At 35.0% G+C, this 15,380-nt stretch overlaps 1 protein-coding gene across 1 annotated transcript; it reads right to left on the reverse strand.

Moving 5' to 3' along the window:
- Positions 1-5,262: 5,262 nt before the first annotated feature.
- On the reverse strand, positions 5,263-12,379 carry LOC132919665 (probable serine/threonine-protein kinase DDB_G0282963). The gene is made up of 2 exons (XM_060981435.1): positions 11,798-12,379; positions 5,263-8,697 (listed from the first exon to the last, which is right to left on the reverse strand). The coding sequence occupies exon 2, from the start codon at positions 8,666-8,668 to the stop codon at positions 7,211-7,213; it is 1,458 nt and encodes a 485-aa protein (XP_060837418.1). The 5' UTR covers positions 8,669-8,697; positions 11,798-12,379; the 3' UTR covers positions 5,263-7,210.
- Positions 12,380-15,380: the final 3,001 nt, after the last annotated feature.

A 15,380-nucleotide genomic window follows, 5' to 3' on the forward strand; every position in this document is an offset into this window, starting at 1 on the left:
ATATACGCTGCATAAGCTTCAATATATCATCAGCACGTACATTTGTGAATTTTTAATACGTTATTTTGTGGACAATTCTTCAATTTTTATGAACATATTTTATTTTTTTCGTACTAAAATTTAAAAATCTAACAAATTATCCGCTAAATTATCATGTACTGTAAAATTGGTTAGGTGAACTACTAATAGCTAACTGTTTTAATTTTCACGACATTTAACAAGCAACTAATCTTAAAAATTTTGCAAAATGTCTGCAAAATAATGTTTATGAAAAAAATTTAAAAATGTTCAATTGTACACGCTTGATAGTAAAGTTGAGCTCGCTACGTCGCTGCAATAACTACGATTCAATTGTTTCTTAAAATGCAAATTCTATTCTCAATCATTAATCTAAGATTCGTACGCATTTCAAGTATGCTATATACATCTGTTGAACGTTTGTAAACAACGCTCGTAAATATATGAAAATTATAAAAATCAAAAAACGTCGAAATAATAGATTTGTATGTGTCTCGCAACGACATTGCGCGGTATAGTAAATAGGATATAATAGTATGCACTCAAATATAATATTATAAATATATAAATACTTATTAAGCTATTGTAAACTAACCATTCTTTTTTCGAAATATAATATACTAAAAGATTTTATTTATGGCCCGAAATTCTTGGCAGCGTAATCTTCAAAGTTTATAAGCTTAAAACACTCGCCATAAATATTTATTCAGTTATTTTACCGAATATATTTTTACAACCAGAACGTTGTTTCAAAAATTGTTTTCATAAAAATTGCGTGGATTTTTCAGATTTTATACACTGAGAACAAACTACTCTTTTAAAAGTAATATTTAATAGTTTTTAATATGATAAGGCGTCGCGTAAATGTAATAAATACCTTATAAACTAATACAATTATTATTATTTAGGTAGGTATCTATACTTGTTATTATTTTTTTATTTTACGAATTTAATATATAATATCCTAAGACTAACACAATACATTATATAAAATATAAGTATAAATACCTACGACATAATATGCAAACTGGCCAACATATTATTGAAAATAATATTATATTATTTTTATTTAATATTATTAAACGATGCATGAATAACTTAAATAACATCATTGTAAAAAAATCTTGATTAACAAAAAATTATGCTGCAAGATTGACAATAATCTTGTTGTTATAGGTATAGTTAGCAAAGATATCTTTTTTTAATAAGATAATAATACCAACAAAACAACATTGTATTGTTGACAAATATATTGTTAAACTGTAGATATTTACATATTTAATTAATTATATTTATTAGCATAACATAAACAATTATATTATCATCGTAATGTTAAATATAACTAATTTATCCATTTTCCATTGTTCAATTAATATTACAAAATAATACTTGTTGTTCGGTCGGCCGTCAGATATAATATTATTATTTCAATAATTAAATCGTCGCAGTAATGTATATATAATATTATAATACCATATGCATTGCAGCGCCGCTGTTGCCATTGATCACGTTTCAATTTATTTATTTGTAAAACACTATCACCAACGTGAAACGTAAATTTTTCGTCGCCATTAAATGCACTACAAAATAAAAAAAACTCGTAAACACGCAGTCGAGTGCTGCAATCATATTTTAAACCAGGCATACATAAATTATACACACTGTGTACATTATATTACACAGTCGCACTCATAATAATACTGCAACATATAATATAATAAAATATAATATATATTGGGTGTTTCATTATGACTATGATCACCACCATTCTTTCCTTTAATAATGCGTTTATTCAAATTCTGGTTTTGAGAACTTCTAGTATATACTTATAAGTTATAAGGACCACAATATTTACAAATACTTAGATATTTATATACCTACCATTTAATAAATGTTTTGAAGCAATTCAATCTTCGCATTTTCAAATGAAAACTAACCTTCATTATTGTAAATTGTTAAGCAGATGATTTTTTTATAGGAATCTCAGTTTCAAATAATTTGTATTCAAATTCTCAAATTCATAAGTACATAGTTTCTTAATTATTGAAATTTATGTATACTTCAAATTATAGTCCCTATATCATGATTTCACAAAAATATCAATATTTAGTCAAGTTTTTTACTATAACATATTATATGTAGGTATATTTAGTCTAATACTTGTTATAATTATTATACTCGAACAATTTTTACAAATTATAAAATAATTTTATAGTAATAATCAAATATATTTTGTAAATAATTATGTGTTGTACACAGATAACATAAATAAACATTAATATTACATAATTACTATAATTTAAAAAAAACAAAGTGCACTTATGTTCCTAATATCTAATAGTCTATTATCCTTATGGCTTAATACCTTTTACTTTAAGTTTAATAACTTGAAAGCAACTCGTTTGAAATCGCCTGCTAAGCAATATAATAGAATAAAAAATCTCTATATATATTAATAACTCCTTAGATATAATATAAAAATTCTAAGTATTTGAAAATATAGTATTTACCTAAGTATGATTAAAAATTCCTAGAATCAAAATTTAAACAAGTACATAATTAAAGGAAAAATTGATGGTGAGCAGTGAGCACACTTAGTGTACCACTCTGTGTAAATAAGTGTGGTAGTCAAAAATATACAGTGCGATTCTTGCGGTCGATGACTCAAAACGAGGGTAGGATACAATTATGTTATATTGTCAAATACAATTATTACATTGATTGTTTAACATATCATTCTTATTTTTTTATCAATTCATCATCAATGTATTTGTTTTGTATCGACAATAAACAATGGAGCAAACAGCACGCGGGCACTATTTTATATATGTATCTATGTGATTCTCTGTGTTTTGTTTATTCAAATATTATAGGTATAATACAGACCTTGTATTTATTTATTGTCATTTTACATGCTTTTATTCCGTATTTTTCGAGAAAAATATTGTCTTTATGAAAATATCATTATACTATTATAGACGATTATGCCTTGTTTTATGTTTACGGGTTCTTTATTTTTTTTTAATTCTATAAATATTTTCGTAACAAAAATCAGATGTTATAAAAAGGGCATAGCAAGATTTACATTTTTATAAAATTTATATTATTCTTTAATGAAAAGGTAATTTATGAGATCAATGATTGTGGTTACGGTAAACTAACAATAATATCGGTAAATTAAAACTTGGGTTAATAAATAATTATTAGAATTAATAAAATTATTCAAGATAATTTATAAAATATAAAAATAAACTAAAGTTAAATTGATTAATCTAATCCTTAAATAATCACTCGAGTATACTCGACTTTGCAATGTTGACTTAAATCGTATATAAATATTAATTGGTTATAACTCGAAAAAGGTAATAAAATAAAATATGAAAAAAAGCTCTCAAAAGGGTTATCTTCATCATGGTGAACTTTGTCTTTAGATCCTGTTTTTTTTTTTGATTTCTCATTCTCGAGAACATATTTTTTTCAAGGTATACACAAATATCAAACGTTGAATCAATACACAAACATTTTGTATAATTTATAAAAATATATTTCAAGTTTTAACGAACTAGAAATAAGATGACATTGGGATGGTAACTGTTCTGTGCATCACGTGCGGGAAATATCCTATATTTATTTTACAGTATCTCCACATAATATCATGATATACCTATACTATAATGATCACTTACTAGTTAATAGTTACTATATGCACACATTTAAAATACCAGCATGCGTGCACTTAAAAAATTGCCTATATTGAACTCCTTAATAACTGTCCGTACACAATCCTCATATTCAGTTATTTTTAATATTATCTGTTATCAAATTTAAAGGAAAGAATATTATACATTTTAAAACTGCGCATATTTTATGTATATTTTAAAATACTCATAACTAACAGGTATGAGTGTATTATTGTGACATAGTCCTCCGCAACACCAAGTGCTGTTATATTTCAATAATTATTTTATGTCTTCGATCAAACGTTACTGATTTTTTTAACTTGTTCATATTAAGTTTTATAATTATACAGATAGGTAATATTTTTAATTTTTATTCACATTTTTATAATACGCACTTTCGGAGATCATCAGACAAGTATTTGTTATTGTTGTTGTTGACTTGTTATTTACGCGAGCTGATGACCTATTTTTTTCTTATTGTATTAAACGCCGAGATTGTCAATCGGTGTGTGTGCAGCTAACAGTATCCGCGAAGACTGTGACGTCGTATTATCAATGGTGTAGTGAGTGAAATTGTTTCAATTAGCAAAACAAAATTTACGTTAGATATCATTGCGTTTATCATATATTCGATCAAACGTGATTATACAATATGGTATATATCTCCTATGATCAGTAAATTATCATACACAAAAATACCCGAGTATATGACATGGACAAACCCCTTTTTCCACGCCATGCCAATTCTTTTTCCAAAGCTCCGGACAAATGCCCATTTAAACCAATTCAAATTTACCACTAACTGCAGATATTGAGTACGGTTCCGAATCACGTGTTGTACGACTGCTATACACGGTATTGTGACCAGTTGATCCAAACCAATTAAAAATAAATATATATTGCCAATTTGTAACTATAGTTGGACGATCGTATACTTTATGGCTATATTCCCGTCAGACTTTGGAACGATTTACTTTTGGTCAAGCGTATATGATTCATATATAATATATATATAGACAGGTAAACTGACTTCTATATATAAAGAAGTATCATCGAGGAACAGACCATTTAAATATTCGTTCCCAAAAAAAAAAACAAGAAGTATCCAATACTTAATATGTAGCCATATTGCATTATGCAATGATAGATTTTAAAAAATCATGAGTTGATATTATAAGCCATCGCGTGGTGTGCTATTTAAAGTGAATAAAAAAATCGTCTTCCTCCGATTCCCAATACAACTTTTTCACTCGTCCGCCGTCGCCGGGTCGTGGTCTAACGTACACGCGTGATGTAGTACCTATGTATATATCATAATATTTATCATTGCGTACTTATTTTTCATCATACCCAAATAACCAGCAATCACAGATTTTTGCGTTACGATTTCGTTTCGCGTTTCCGACCCGTTTAAATATATACCTATATAAATATATATATATATACACAATGTCACAGTAAAATATAATATAAATCGATAGAAGACTATTATAGAGGAGAGGATAATGACGGTTCTCATCTTCGCTACCGCGTAAAGATGTAGAAATAAATTAACAAAACAGTCTTTAAGGAATAACAAAATGTATTATATTATCATTCGCAATATTTTACACAAAAAAAGTAATGTTCAATCGAAAAAAAACAATTTCTATTAGCGAATACATATGTTTTTTTTCATACATAATCAGTATAATAAAGCTCTAAAAAAAATACAATATAATTTTTTTTTATTCGTATCGTAATAATATTAATAAAATATATTCATATAATTTCATTATTATATAAACGTATCTACGGTTTTACCAATTTTTTTTTTAGCTTAAAAAATTGTATCATTTAATTATTATTTCTTATCACCCGGGTAACATATTTTATACTCATCAAATATTGTTGATAATCTCACGTTTTAAAAAAAAATAATAATAATAATAAAAATAAATAAAGGAAGACTTAAGTAACGGAGCCCAGACGAGTATTTTTTATTCATTTATTTTATTTTTGGAGGGGGGGCGCCTGTTTCGGTTTCGCGAATTGTACAAAACGAACGATTATTAACAACACATAATGAAACGATAAAACGAAATGCGCGAAAGACCGCTGCACTTTCTCCTGCACGCGTAATGTGTATAGAGTAGGTTAGGTTATGATGGCGGTTTTGTATTATTTTCTTTTTAAAGAAACAAAAAAAAATTAACTAACATAATATAACATCAATAATTAGCCGCCCGGACAGTGTTCATATTTTGTTTGTTTATTTATTTTCATCGCGTTTCTATTACATCTCGTTTTATACACAATTTTATGCTAAAAGTCGCTAAAATAAATACATTATTATCACACAGTAAAAAAAAATTAAGTTTGGAAAAAGTCAGGAAGACTGTTCCTTACATAGCTTAAACGTAATAATCGCACTAAAAAATTTTTGTCTAGTAGCAGCGAAAAACACTAAAAAAAATGTTAAAAAACTTTCTTTTATCATATTATATAATATTAATATAATTAAACCATATAATATTTATATATTATACGTATTTAATATAGGAAAACAATGTCTATACGGCCGCCGAATATGAGAACTCGCGTAAAGCATTCCCCCTCCCTTGTGCTCCTGATTCTACACGAAAAATAACGAAAACACAAAATAAAAACAATCTGTTAGAATTTATCATTTTTTTTCTTTTTTTTTTTTTTGTACTATCACTACCGATTAGCCTATACCCCAATCGGTTTTCTATAAAATTGCCTACTTTAATAATATATTGTCTATGTTGTTTAATATCATATAATATAGTTAAACATTCTCATAATATTATATTTTAATTTTATACATACATATTATTATATAATTTTATTTTATACTCTTTTCGTTCGATTAAAAAAAAAAAGAGACCGATTGGATGAATTTAACACAGCCCTTGTTTGATTATCTACAGTTACGAAAAACAAAAATACATTCATAATTATATTATCATTATCTATGTACACGTCACTTTCGCGATACACGTGGATTATGCGTAAAATGAATAACATAATCAAATGTAAACTTATTCGTAAGAACGTTGAAAAACGTTTTAAAAACAAAAAAAAAGATACATTTCATATATATTTATAATAGTAATATAAAGTAATAATAATAATAATAATAATAATAATAATAAAAAAAAAAATAGATACAGAGAGAAAAACGAAAAAAACATTTGCGCGAATTGGTCGTTTATTGCACATAAAAATAATAATAAAAAAAAAATAAAATGGTCATTTTTTGTATAAGTCTCCCGGACTGCACATAAAATAATAACACAATCATATCGGACGTGATTATGTGTACAAAAACGTGGTAAAAGGATAAGACGTACACAACACACACGCCGTCGTTAAGACAGGTGTGTATTGGGTTAAATGAAATAAAAATATACTTTAGGAGACAGTCGTTTAAGTGAAAACAAAATTATACGTTTTTGTTAGGTTTGTCGACCGCCTTTTCGGTGGTCGGAGGACGACACCGATGGCGGTTAAGACTCGAGCGAAGCGATCAGGTTGCGAAACATGGCCGATTGCATCTCGCTGAACATGGACGCCTGTCCGCACGACAGATTCGTTGGCGACGTTGACCCAGTGGCTGATGACGACGATGACGTGGCCACGCCATAATGCTGATGCTGTTCGTCGAGCGACGGGGTCGACGGCGGCGGCGGTAGTGACAGCGACGAACAGCAGTCTACCGACGTGGTGGTGGGCTGCAGCAACACGTCCTGGTGTTCGACCGCGGCCGGCACCTGGCCACCGTACAGGTCGAGAGAGTCGTCACAACACGTGTCCATCAACGACCAACAGTCGGGTGAACACAGGTCGGTGGCCGAGGAGGCCGCGTCCGCTGACGGGGTAGTGCCCGCAACAACGGCTGCGACGGCCGCTGCGGCTGCAGCGGCGGCTGCCTCGTCAGTCCTCAGTCTCTTGGCGGCCGGATACTCGTGTAAGTCCAAGTCCACCACGTTCACGTCCTCGTCCTCACGCTGGTTGTTGTTGATGAACTGCGACAACAGGTCATCCAGTGGTTCGTCCACGCACCGCTTCCGCTTACTACGGGGTGACGACGACGGTAATTGCATCATTATAGACGCGATCGTTTCGTCATCGACTTCTTCGTCGTCGACTTCTTCGTCATCGACTTCTTCGTCTTCCACGTCGTCGTCGTACCCGTACGGCAACGGTCCACCGGGCGCGGCTGCCGAAGACGACTGCTGTTGTTGGTGATGGTGGTGATGGTGAAGGTGGTGGTGGTGGTTTTGCTGTTGTTGTAGTTGGTGGTGGTGATGATGATTGTTGTTGTGGTGGTGGTGTTGTAAATGGTGGTGGTGTAGAAGGTGATGGTGGTGATGGTGATCAGCCGCTAACAACAACGACTGCGCTTCCGTCAGCGGTTTATTGTTGTTGTTATTGTTGTTACTACTAATATTATTGTTGTTGTTGTTGTTGTTATTGGTCAGGGTCTTGCCACCCGTGACCGGGTTACCGCCAACTCCTACGCTCCCGGTACCATTGGTGCAGGACGATTCCCTGAGGTTGGTGATGTCCACGAGTTGAGGATTACCTCCCGGGCCACCACAGGGTTGCGTCTGCTGAGGACCATGATAACCGTAACCGGCGGACGTCGGCGAGGGCGGCGAGGCGGGTGACGTCCGTCCCGTGGTCCGGTCGTCCCTAGTCTCGGCCTGCAGCCTCTTCACCGTGTTGTTGATCAACACAGACCGGCACAACGAGCTCTCGGCATCGTCGATCTTCTTCATCTTGTTTACAGATATCTTGAGCACCTTGCGCCGCTCCTCTTTAAGCCGGTACTTGGCGCTAATCATCGATGGCCGCGAACCCGAATTCCAACCATAACTTCTCCGGGTGCCCAACAGCTCGTCGATCTCGTCCATAATCGTAATGTTCTCGCTGGACTCAACGGGTCTCATGTCCACAAGCATTTGTCGTGATTCACCAATAGCATATCATTCTGAAAACGAAACGGGAAAAACAATTATTAAAAATAATACCAAATAGATAATAATATTTTGTATTGTTGCAACAATTTGGAATATCATTTTGGAATAATTTCCAAGGGACTTCTACTAATTCGAGTAGGTTAGGTAGTTCAATTCGTAGTTATGGCCAGGAAGGGAATTAGGTGAAGCGAAAAAACGACGATCTGCACTTATCAATTTTTACATCTCAGAAAGGGTTTGCCGACGAATGGCATAAAATATATTATCCACGATATTATTCATTTTTGCCTACGGATCAGGTATTTTTTAATATAAAGACCCCCTCGGCGTTGTCGACGTCACAATGTTGTGTACCCATGCATGCCGCACCCCTATGTGCGGGAGACACGACTGCGATTGTCGTGGTTAGCACCCCTCGAGTGTGTGGGAAACAAACTGAAATCGGACGTCCGTAATACAAATAAATAAAGAAGAGAGAGAAAGAGATTGCCGCTGCGCCGTGTCAAATAAACACAAGACTCTAATGTCGCGTGTAAATATTATACAACAATAATAATGAATAGGTTATATTATTATACATAGGTACTTGTGGTATATAATACATTTTAAGACGACGAGTAAATGCGCAGTGACGGTTGCGAGGCCGAGACGACAATATTGTCGTTCGACATCTGCTGCGAAACAAAAATAAGATTCGTCTTTAAACCGACAGAGCAACGCGTTTTTGAAAATTTTATCATCACGACAATTTCACAGAAATCGCCGCGTGTAACATTTATCGAGAGAAAATTTAACGCGTAAATATTAGTCGGGAGGCCATCGCGTGTCGTCATCGCCGCCGCTTGGAGGTTGCCAAAGCAAGGCCGAGACGATGTACACGACTTGCACATCATAACATACACAAACACAAATCTACAGCAAATAACCGACTCCGTGAAACGCCGTCGTTGCAAAAATTTGTAAATGCCTACAAATTGTGCACCAAATTGGCCTTGAAAATTTCCAAGTACGTGATGAATATTATATTTTCAAACCGATTATGTGGATTTCAAAAAACTTAGATAAAAACTATCAATTATTCATAAAATTACTCTGTTCGAGTATTTTGCAGGAGTTCACGACGGTTTAATATACATTACGTCTTAATAGGTATATTATTATTTTCGGATTGTGAACGAATCCCAATGTCAAAGAAAGTAGTCCGCTGTCAAAACATTAAATACACATCAAAAACGTAATACGGTGTTTTATTATTATTATTTATTTTTAGTTACAAACGTAAATACGAATTTACCGGAAAAGCTTTTCATCGACGATAGATATATCTCAGCTTCAAGGTAAACTATAAAAGGACAAGACCACAAGGTCGTAACGAAATACTGTTCGCAAACGGTTACAGCACAACTATTGGTAATCGGTACCGACGACAAAATATCGTGTTGTGCAAGTACGAATTATTGTTATTAGTTATCACAAACGAACCAATTACAGTTAAACGAACTGATGACATATTATTCAATTATAGTTATGATATTACTGTTAACGGAGTGGACGATATAATCCTACCACAATTCTACGCACTATTCAATCGGAATTCGTTCTTAGACGCGATTTTCGCGAGATCTAAATATACCTATGTGAAAAAAAAAAACAACAACACGATCGCAAGTCGACAACACTTTCTCTAGTCCGTCCGAGCGGCTCGGCGCTGCGCAGTTGCCATTCAGACGCGTGACGAATGATCCAAACGAAATGTAAAACCGCAAGCACGGCGACTAACCGGTGGCGGTGGCAACGATTGAAAAATCGAGTAAACGGGCAAACGGCCGACCGACCGATGGTTTAGGAGGAAAAACACGGCGCACACGCGATGGTGCATTTTCTCGAAATTTATTTTAATCAAAACACACGATTTCCGACTGGTAAAAGAACAATATAACTAACCTAATATATAATAACAATAAACGTTTATACGACACAGCCGCTAAAACGGCAACGACAGTCCCCCAGCGGGCGGGCAGGCGGGCAAGCGCCCGCGACATTGACCCAGATAATAAAATTTGTTATTTTTTCGATTCCCCTCCACCTCGCGGAGATCACTTCTCGCAGGAGCACAGTACAGCGAGCGCGTACGCTCACACACGCAACCTTCGCGCGTGCCGCGACTACGCCGACTATGTTGTTATTATTATCGTATTAATACTTCGGCGGATTTCCGCGCGACAAGGCAAAGGAGCCATCGCTAAAAGAACTGGATGAAATTATTTGATTTATTTACTTCCGCCAAAGGATAGGAAACGTTATGGAAATACTACGACGGGATAATTTTTGTGGCCTGAGATCCGCGAATTTTATCCCTGCACGACCACAATAAAATTGGTTTGAAAAAAAATAATAAACCTAAAAAATATGTATAAACGACGATTGATGTGTCGATAGATTGATGGCGAATATGTAGGCCATCTCACCGCGGAAGACCGCGGACCGCAATTCGTGACACGACGGCGGCGTCATATCCACGAGCGCGGAGGGGCGGCCGGTTTTATCGGACTAGTCTTTGGCGGTGGCGGGGGCGGATACGGTAACGACGACACTGCTCTCCGCAGGCAAGGCCGATTATTAGGCCGCCACCGCCCACAGGTGTATAATAACATAATAATCATATCGATATCGTTTGGAAAGCAGTACTAATAATATTAGTATGAACACACGCGGACCTAAGTCGAAATGAAAAAAATTATCCATATTATCGTTGGCATAATGATAATATACGCAATTCGTCGACCGAAGACATGTTAACATCGTACGGATATGGAATGATTAGCAAAAAAATCAGTCGTACATTTATATGTCACATTTGCGAATTTCGGAAAAAAAATTAAATAATTCAAATTGGTGACTGCTGTTTTTGTGCGAAAAAATTGACTTGCAGCGACATCATCACGTGTGACGAAACTTTGGCGGCGCCAAAAGGATAGACGTATGCGCGATGATCGGTACCCGTACACGCAACACATGCATGTTCGGCGCAATGACCGTTTCGCGGGTGATATGGTTGGCACACGGACATAGTCGCGGGGGAGTGGTATTGTAAATACAAATCCGACTTACCGGTGAATCCGGAGCGGAAGAACAGTAATCCAAAAATATGACCGGAACAGATGACGTGCACCATTAATATCGTCAACGATCTCGGCACGAACCGGGTAACCGATAATTGATTTTTTAATATTAAAAAAAAAAAAAAAACGAACACTCGTCCACTAATAGTCGGTAAAAATTAATGTTTTCTGTGAACGGTCGCGAAAATTAATTATTCGCACAGCTCGCACAAACGCACCGTTTGAATGTATAATAGAAAAAAAAAATTTTCAATATCAATAAATAGTCGTATGCGATTTTTGGCGGTCGGTCGCGGGGACGCGAGAACAACGCACCGCAAAACACCAAGTCGGACGGACACTGCGACGCACACGGACGGGCGCGCGAAATTAGACTGGGACAGATTATGGAATCAATTACACACGCGCGCGCTCTCGCAATGGGCGCGGGGCGGGGCGGCGACGGCGTCGGTGGTCACGGAGCGAACGAGCGAGTAGCGACGTCGTCGTCGGGCGGCGGCCGTGTGATGAACGAGCGAAACGAACGCTGGCACTTGTGGCCGGCAGACGGGCAGAAGGCGAACTGGAGAATGTGCGGCGCGCCGTGCGCGCGTCGTGTGCGTTTATTCGTTCCCCCCCCCGCTGCCTCCCTGACCGCCGCACAGCTGTATCCGTCGGTGGGGGGAACTCCGTTATGTGAGTCGGCCGCCGCCGCGTAAGTTTGTGCGTGCGTGTGCGCGCGCGTTACCGTGTGCTCTCGTGACGTCACGCCCGCCGCCGACGGTCGGACCGTAATGTGGCGCCGCCCGCCGGCGCGCCCGACAACCAAACGCGACATCGGCGATGACGGGCGAACGGGCGCCGCTCACTCCTCTCCCGCCCGACACCAACACCGCCACTCCGCCACTACGATGGCTGGCACAACGCTCGCCAAACGGATTCAAGTGATTTGACTCGCCGCGCCAAAGACAATAATATTATATTATATTATAATAATATTATCTTTTCATTTGTTTATTATTAGCGCAACATAATAAAATAATAACTAAATCGTATTATTTTAATTAATATTTTTATGAATAATGTTTTCGACGAGTCGGTGTGGCTTTACAACACGCCGACGTTCCGTGCAAAAAAAATCGTTTTCGTTTCTTCGTCCGTTGTTTTTCCGGTGTCGTGCGAAACACGCACGTTTCGAAGTCGACTCCTCGTAATGGCCTTATTACGACGAGTTCCGGGCAGGTGCTTATTCTGGCGTTTAAATTTCAAAATATTGTATTTTTTAAGCTCGTGTGTCACGTGTACGTACAACACACGAAATGCTAAAATAAAACAACACAACCCATAAGTAGAATGTAACGAAAAATTGAACGTAATCAGTAATCACATCATTGTTAGTCGTCATTCATGTTATTACTCAATCTTTAATTTGTTGTGTTCAAAAATCGAACAGGATTTGATAGAATAAATATCAATAATTCCTAATACGTCTTATCTAACGTACCTATCGTGTTGTCGTCGTTAAAGTTATTTTTTTCGTTATTATTCCATTTTGTTGTACTACAATCGTATTCATATATTAATTACATTTAAATAACTATTTTGAGCTGTTACACCCAGCTTAAAACTATTGCTTTTAGGAATAATCATCTCTGTATTTTATTACGTTTAATTTTCTTGATGATTATACTGTTTGGAAAGTAACGTTTACGGGTTTACGAATGATTTAAAATAAAATTAACTTCTACGAAACGACTTTTAAAAACGCATATTTTAATTTCCCATTTGTATACACATAAACATATTAAAACAAGATTGAAATGACAATGTATTCGGCATGTCAAATGTAGTGTGTATTTCATTTGCAGATCGTGGTTGTAAAAATGTGTGCTAATTGGTTGAGTATACATTTGATTTTAGATTTAAATGATCATTAGGCATAACGAGCACACAAATCGCGAGACAATAAAATACGCGTCAACGAATAAAGCAAACACTTCAACAACTACATATAACACATAGTACTTGGTATAATGTTTAATGTAGGTCTACTTTTCTCTGTGAAAATTTGTTTTTCTCTTAAAATGAAAATACGGATAATTATGAATAGCCTTTCAATAAACCTATATAATTAATGTTTCCAAGACAACAATTTTGCCCATGTATTGCGTAAAAAAGAGCCATTTGTATAAAAATTAATTTAAATTCTCGTCGTGTTCGTGAAAATAAAAATTGAACGTGAATAACTGAATTATTCAAACCATATACTATACAGACAACAACGGTTCTAATGGATTTTCGAGATAAAAATCAGACTTATACTTGTTGTAGTTGTTAATCACAAGCTATATGGCGTCGTCGTCGTCATTTACCCAGTTTGAATGTTCGATATAAAAAAATAAATCTATATATAATAATATACTTATAGTATTTTAAGTATTCCAAAGGAAAAAACACGGTGGAATGCGATTAGTTATAACCAAGCCAGCTAGTAGTTATTTATCTTTTATCGCGAGTATCTGCGATAGTACATACAACATAAAATATTATTATATTATATTATATTATATTATATTATTATATAATATAATATTTTAATCACAGTAATTCAACTAAACATAATTCCATTGAAACGCGATTTCGGAAATCGGAACAATAATTATACACTTGTGTTGTCATACATAAATATTAATATATATTTAATATGATGCATTGCAACAGTTTGTGTTATATTTAATATTTACAACACTAATAAACAATAATGGTAATGTAAGTAAATATGGTCATAAAGTCGAATAGAACGAAATGTGAACGGTAGATATTAGCCCGTTGCTCATGTGATATATATTACAATATTATACTTATTAGTTATTACTTATGTCCTTGCGTTTCAACAACAACAATGCAACATCGAAACGAATAATAATCCATCACCGGTTTTAGAGGACGGGACAATAACAAATGATGGTATACGGAAATCGTAAGGTGTCTCTTCATGCATCTATCAATTTTTCAAAGATTCATAAATTATTTCTTTTGCTACAATAATTTGTACGGTCGAAAAAAAAGAAAAACTAACAATATTTGGCGCGGAAAAGTGTCTTTTTATTTATCCAGCGTTATTTAAAGCATCACACATCCACCTCGTACGCGGATATAATACGCTATTACGCTATTTATACACCCCCATACCATTGTGATGATGATAGTGATGATAATAATATCATACCGTCGTACAATTAATATCTGTCTCCGCGGTGTTATTAGATATTATATTAAACGGGTAAGTAGAAACGAAAACAAAAGACATGCGTCCAACAAATGACAAATATATTATGGCACATTTTAATCCTCCGTCGTATATCCGTGTGATGCGTTTGCATGTATTTCTCTTCCTCACTCAATCGGTCTCTCTCTTTCTCTAACATTATCGCTCTCTCTCTCTCTATCGACGACGGTGTATACATTTTTATAATAATATATACCTGTCGATTTTCCTCATTCTCGTCGGCACACTCTTGTAAGTTTAAATGATAATAACAATATTCCTATTAATCGACGGCGGCAGCGGAACCATAATAATAAAAATATAT

Source organism: Rhopalosiphum padi, chromosome 2, assembly GCF_020882245.1.
Source record: "Rhopalosiphum padi isolate XX-2018 chromosome 2, ASM2088224v1, whole genome shotgun sequence".
Lineage (NCBI taxonomy): Eukaryota > Metazoa > Arthropoda > Insecta > Hemiptera > Aphididae > Rhopalosiphum > Rhopalosiphum padi.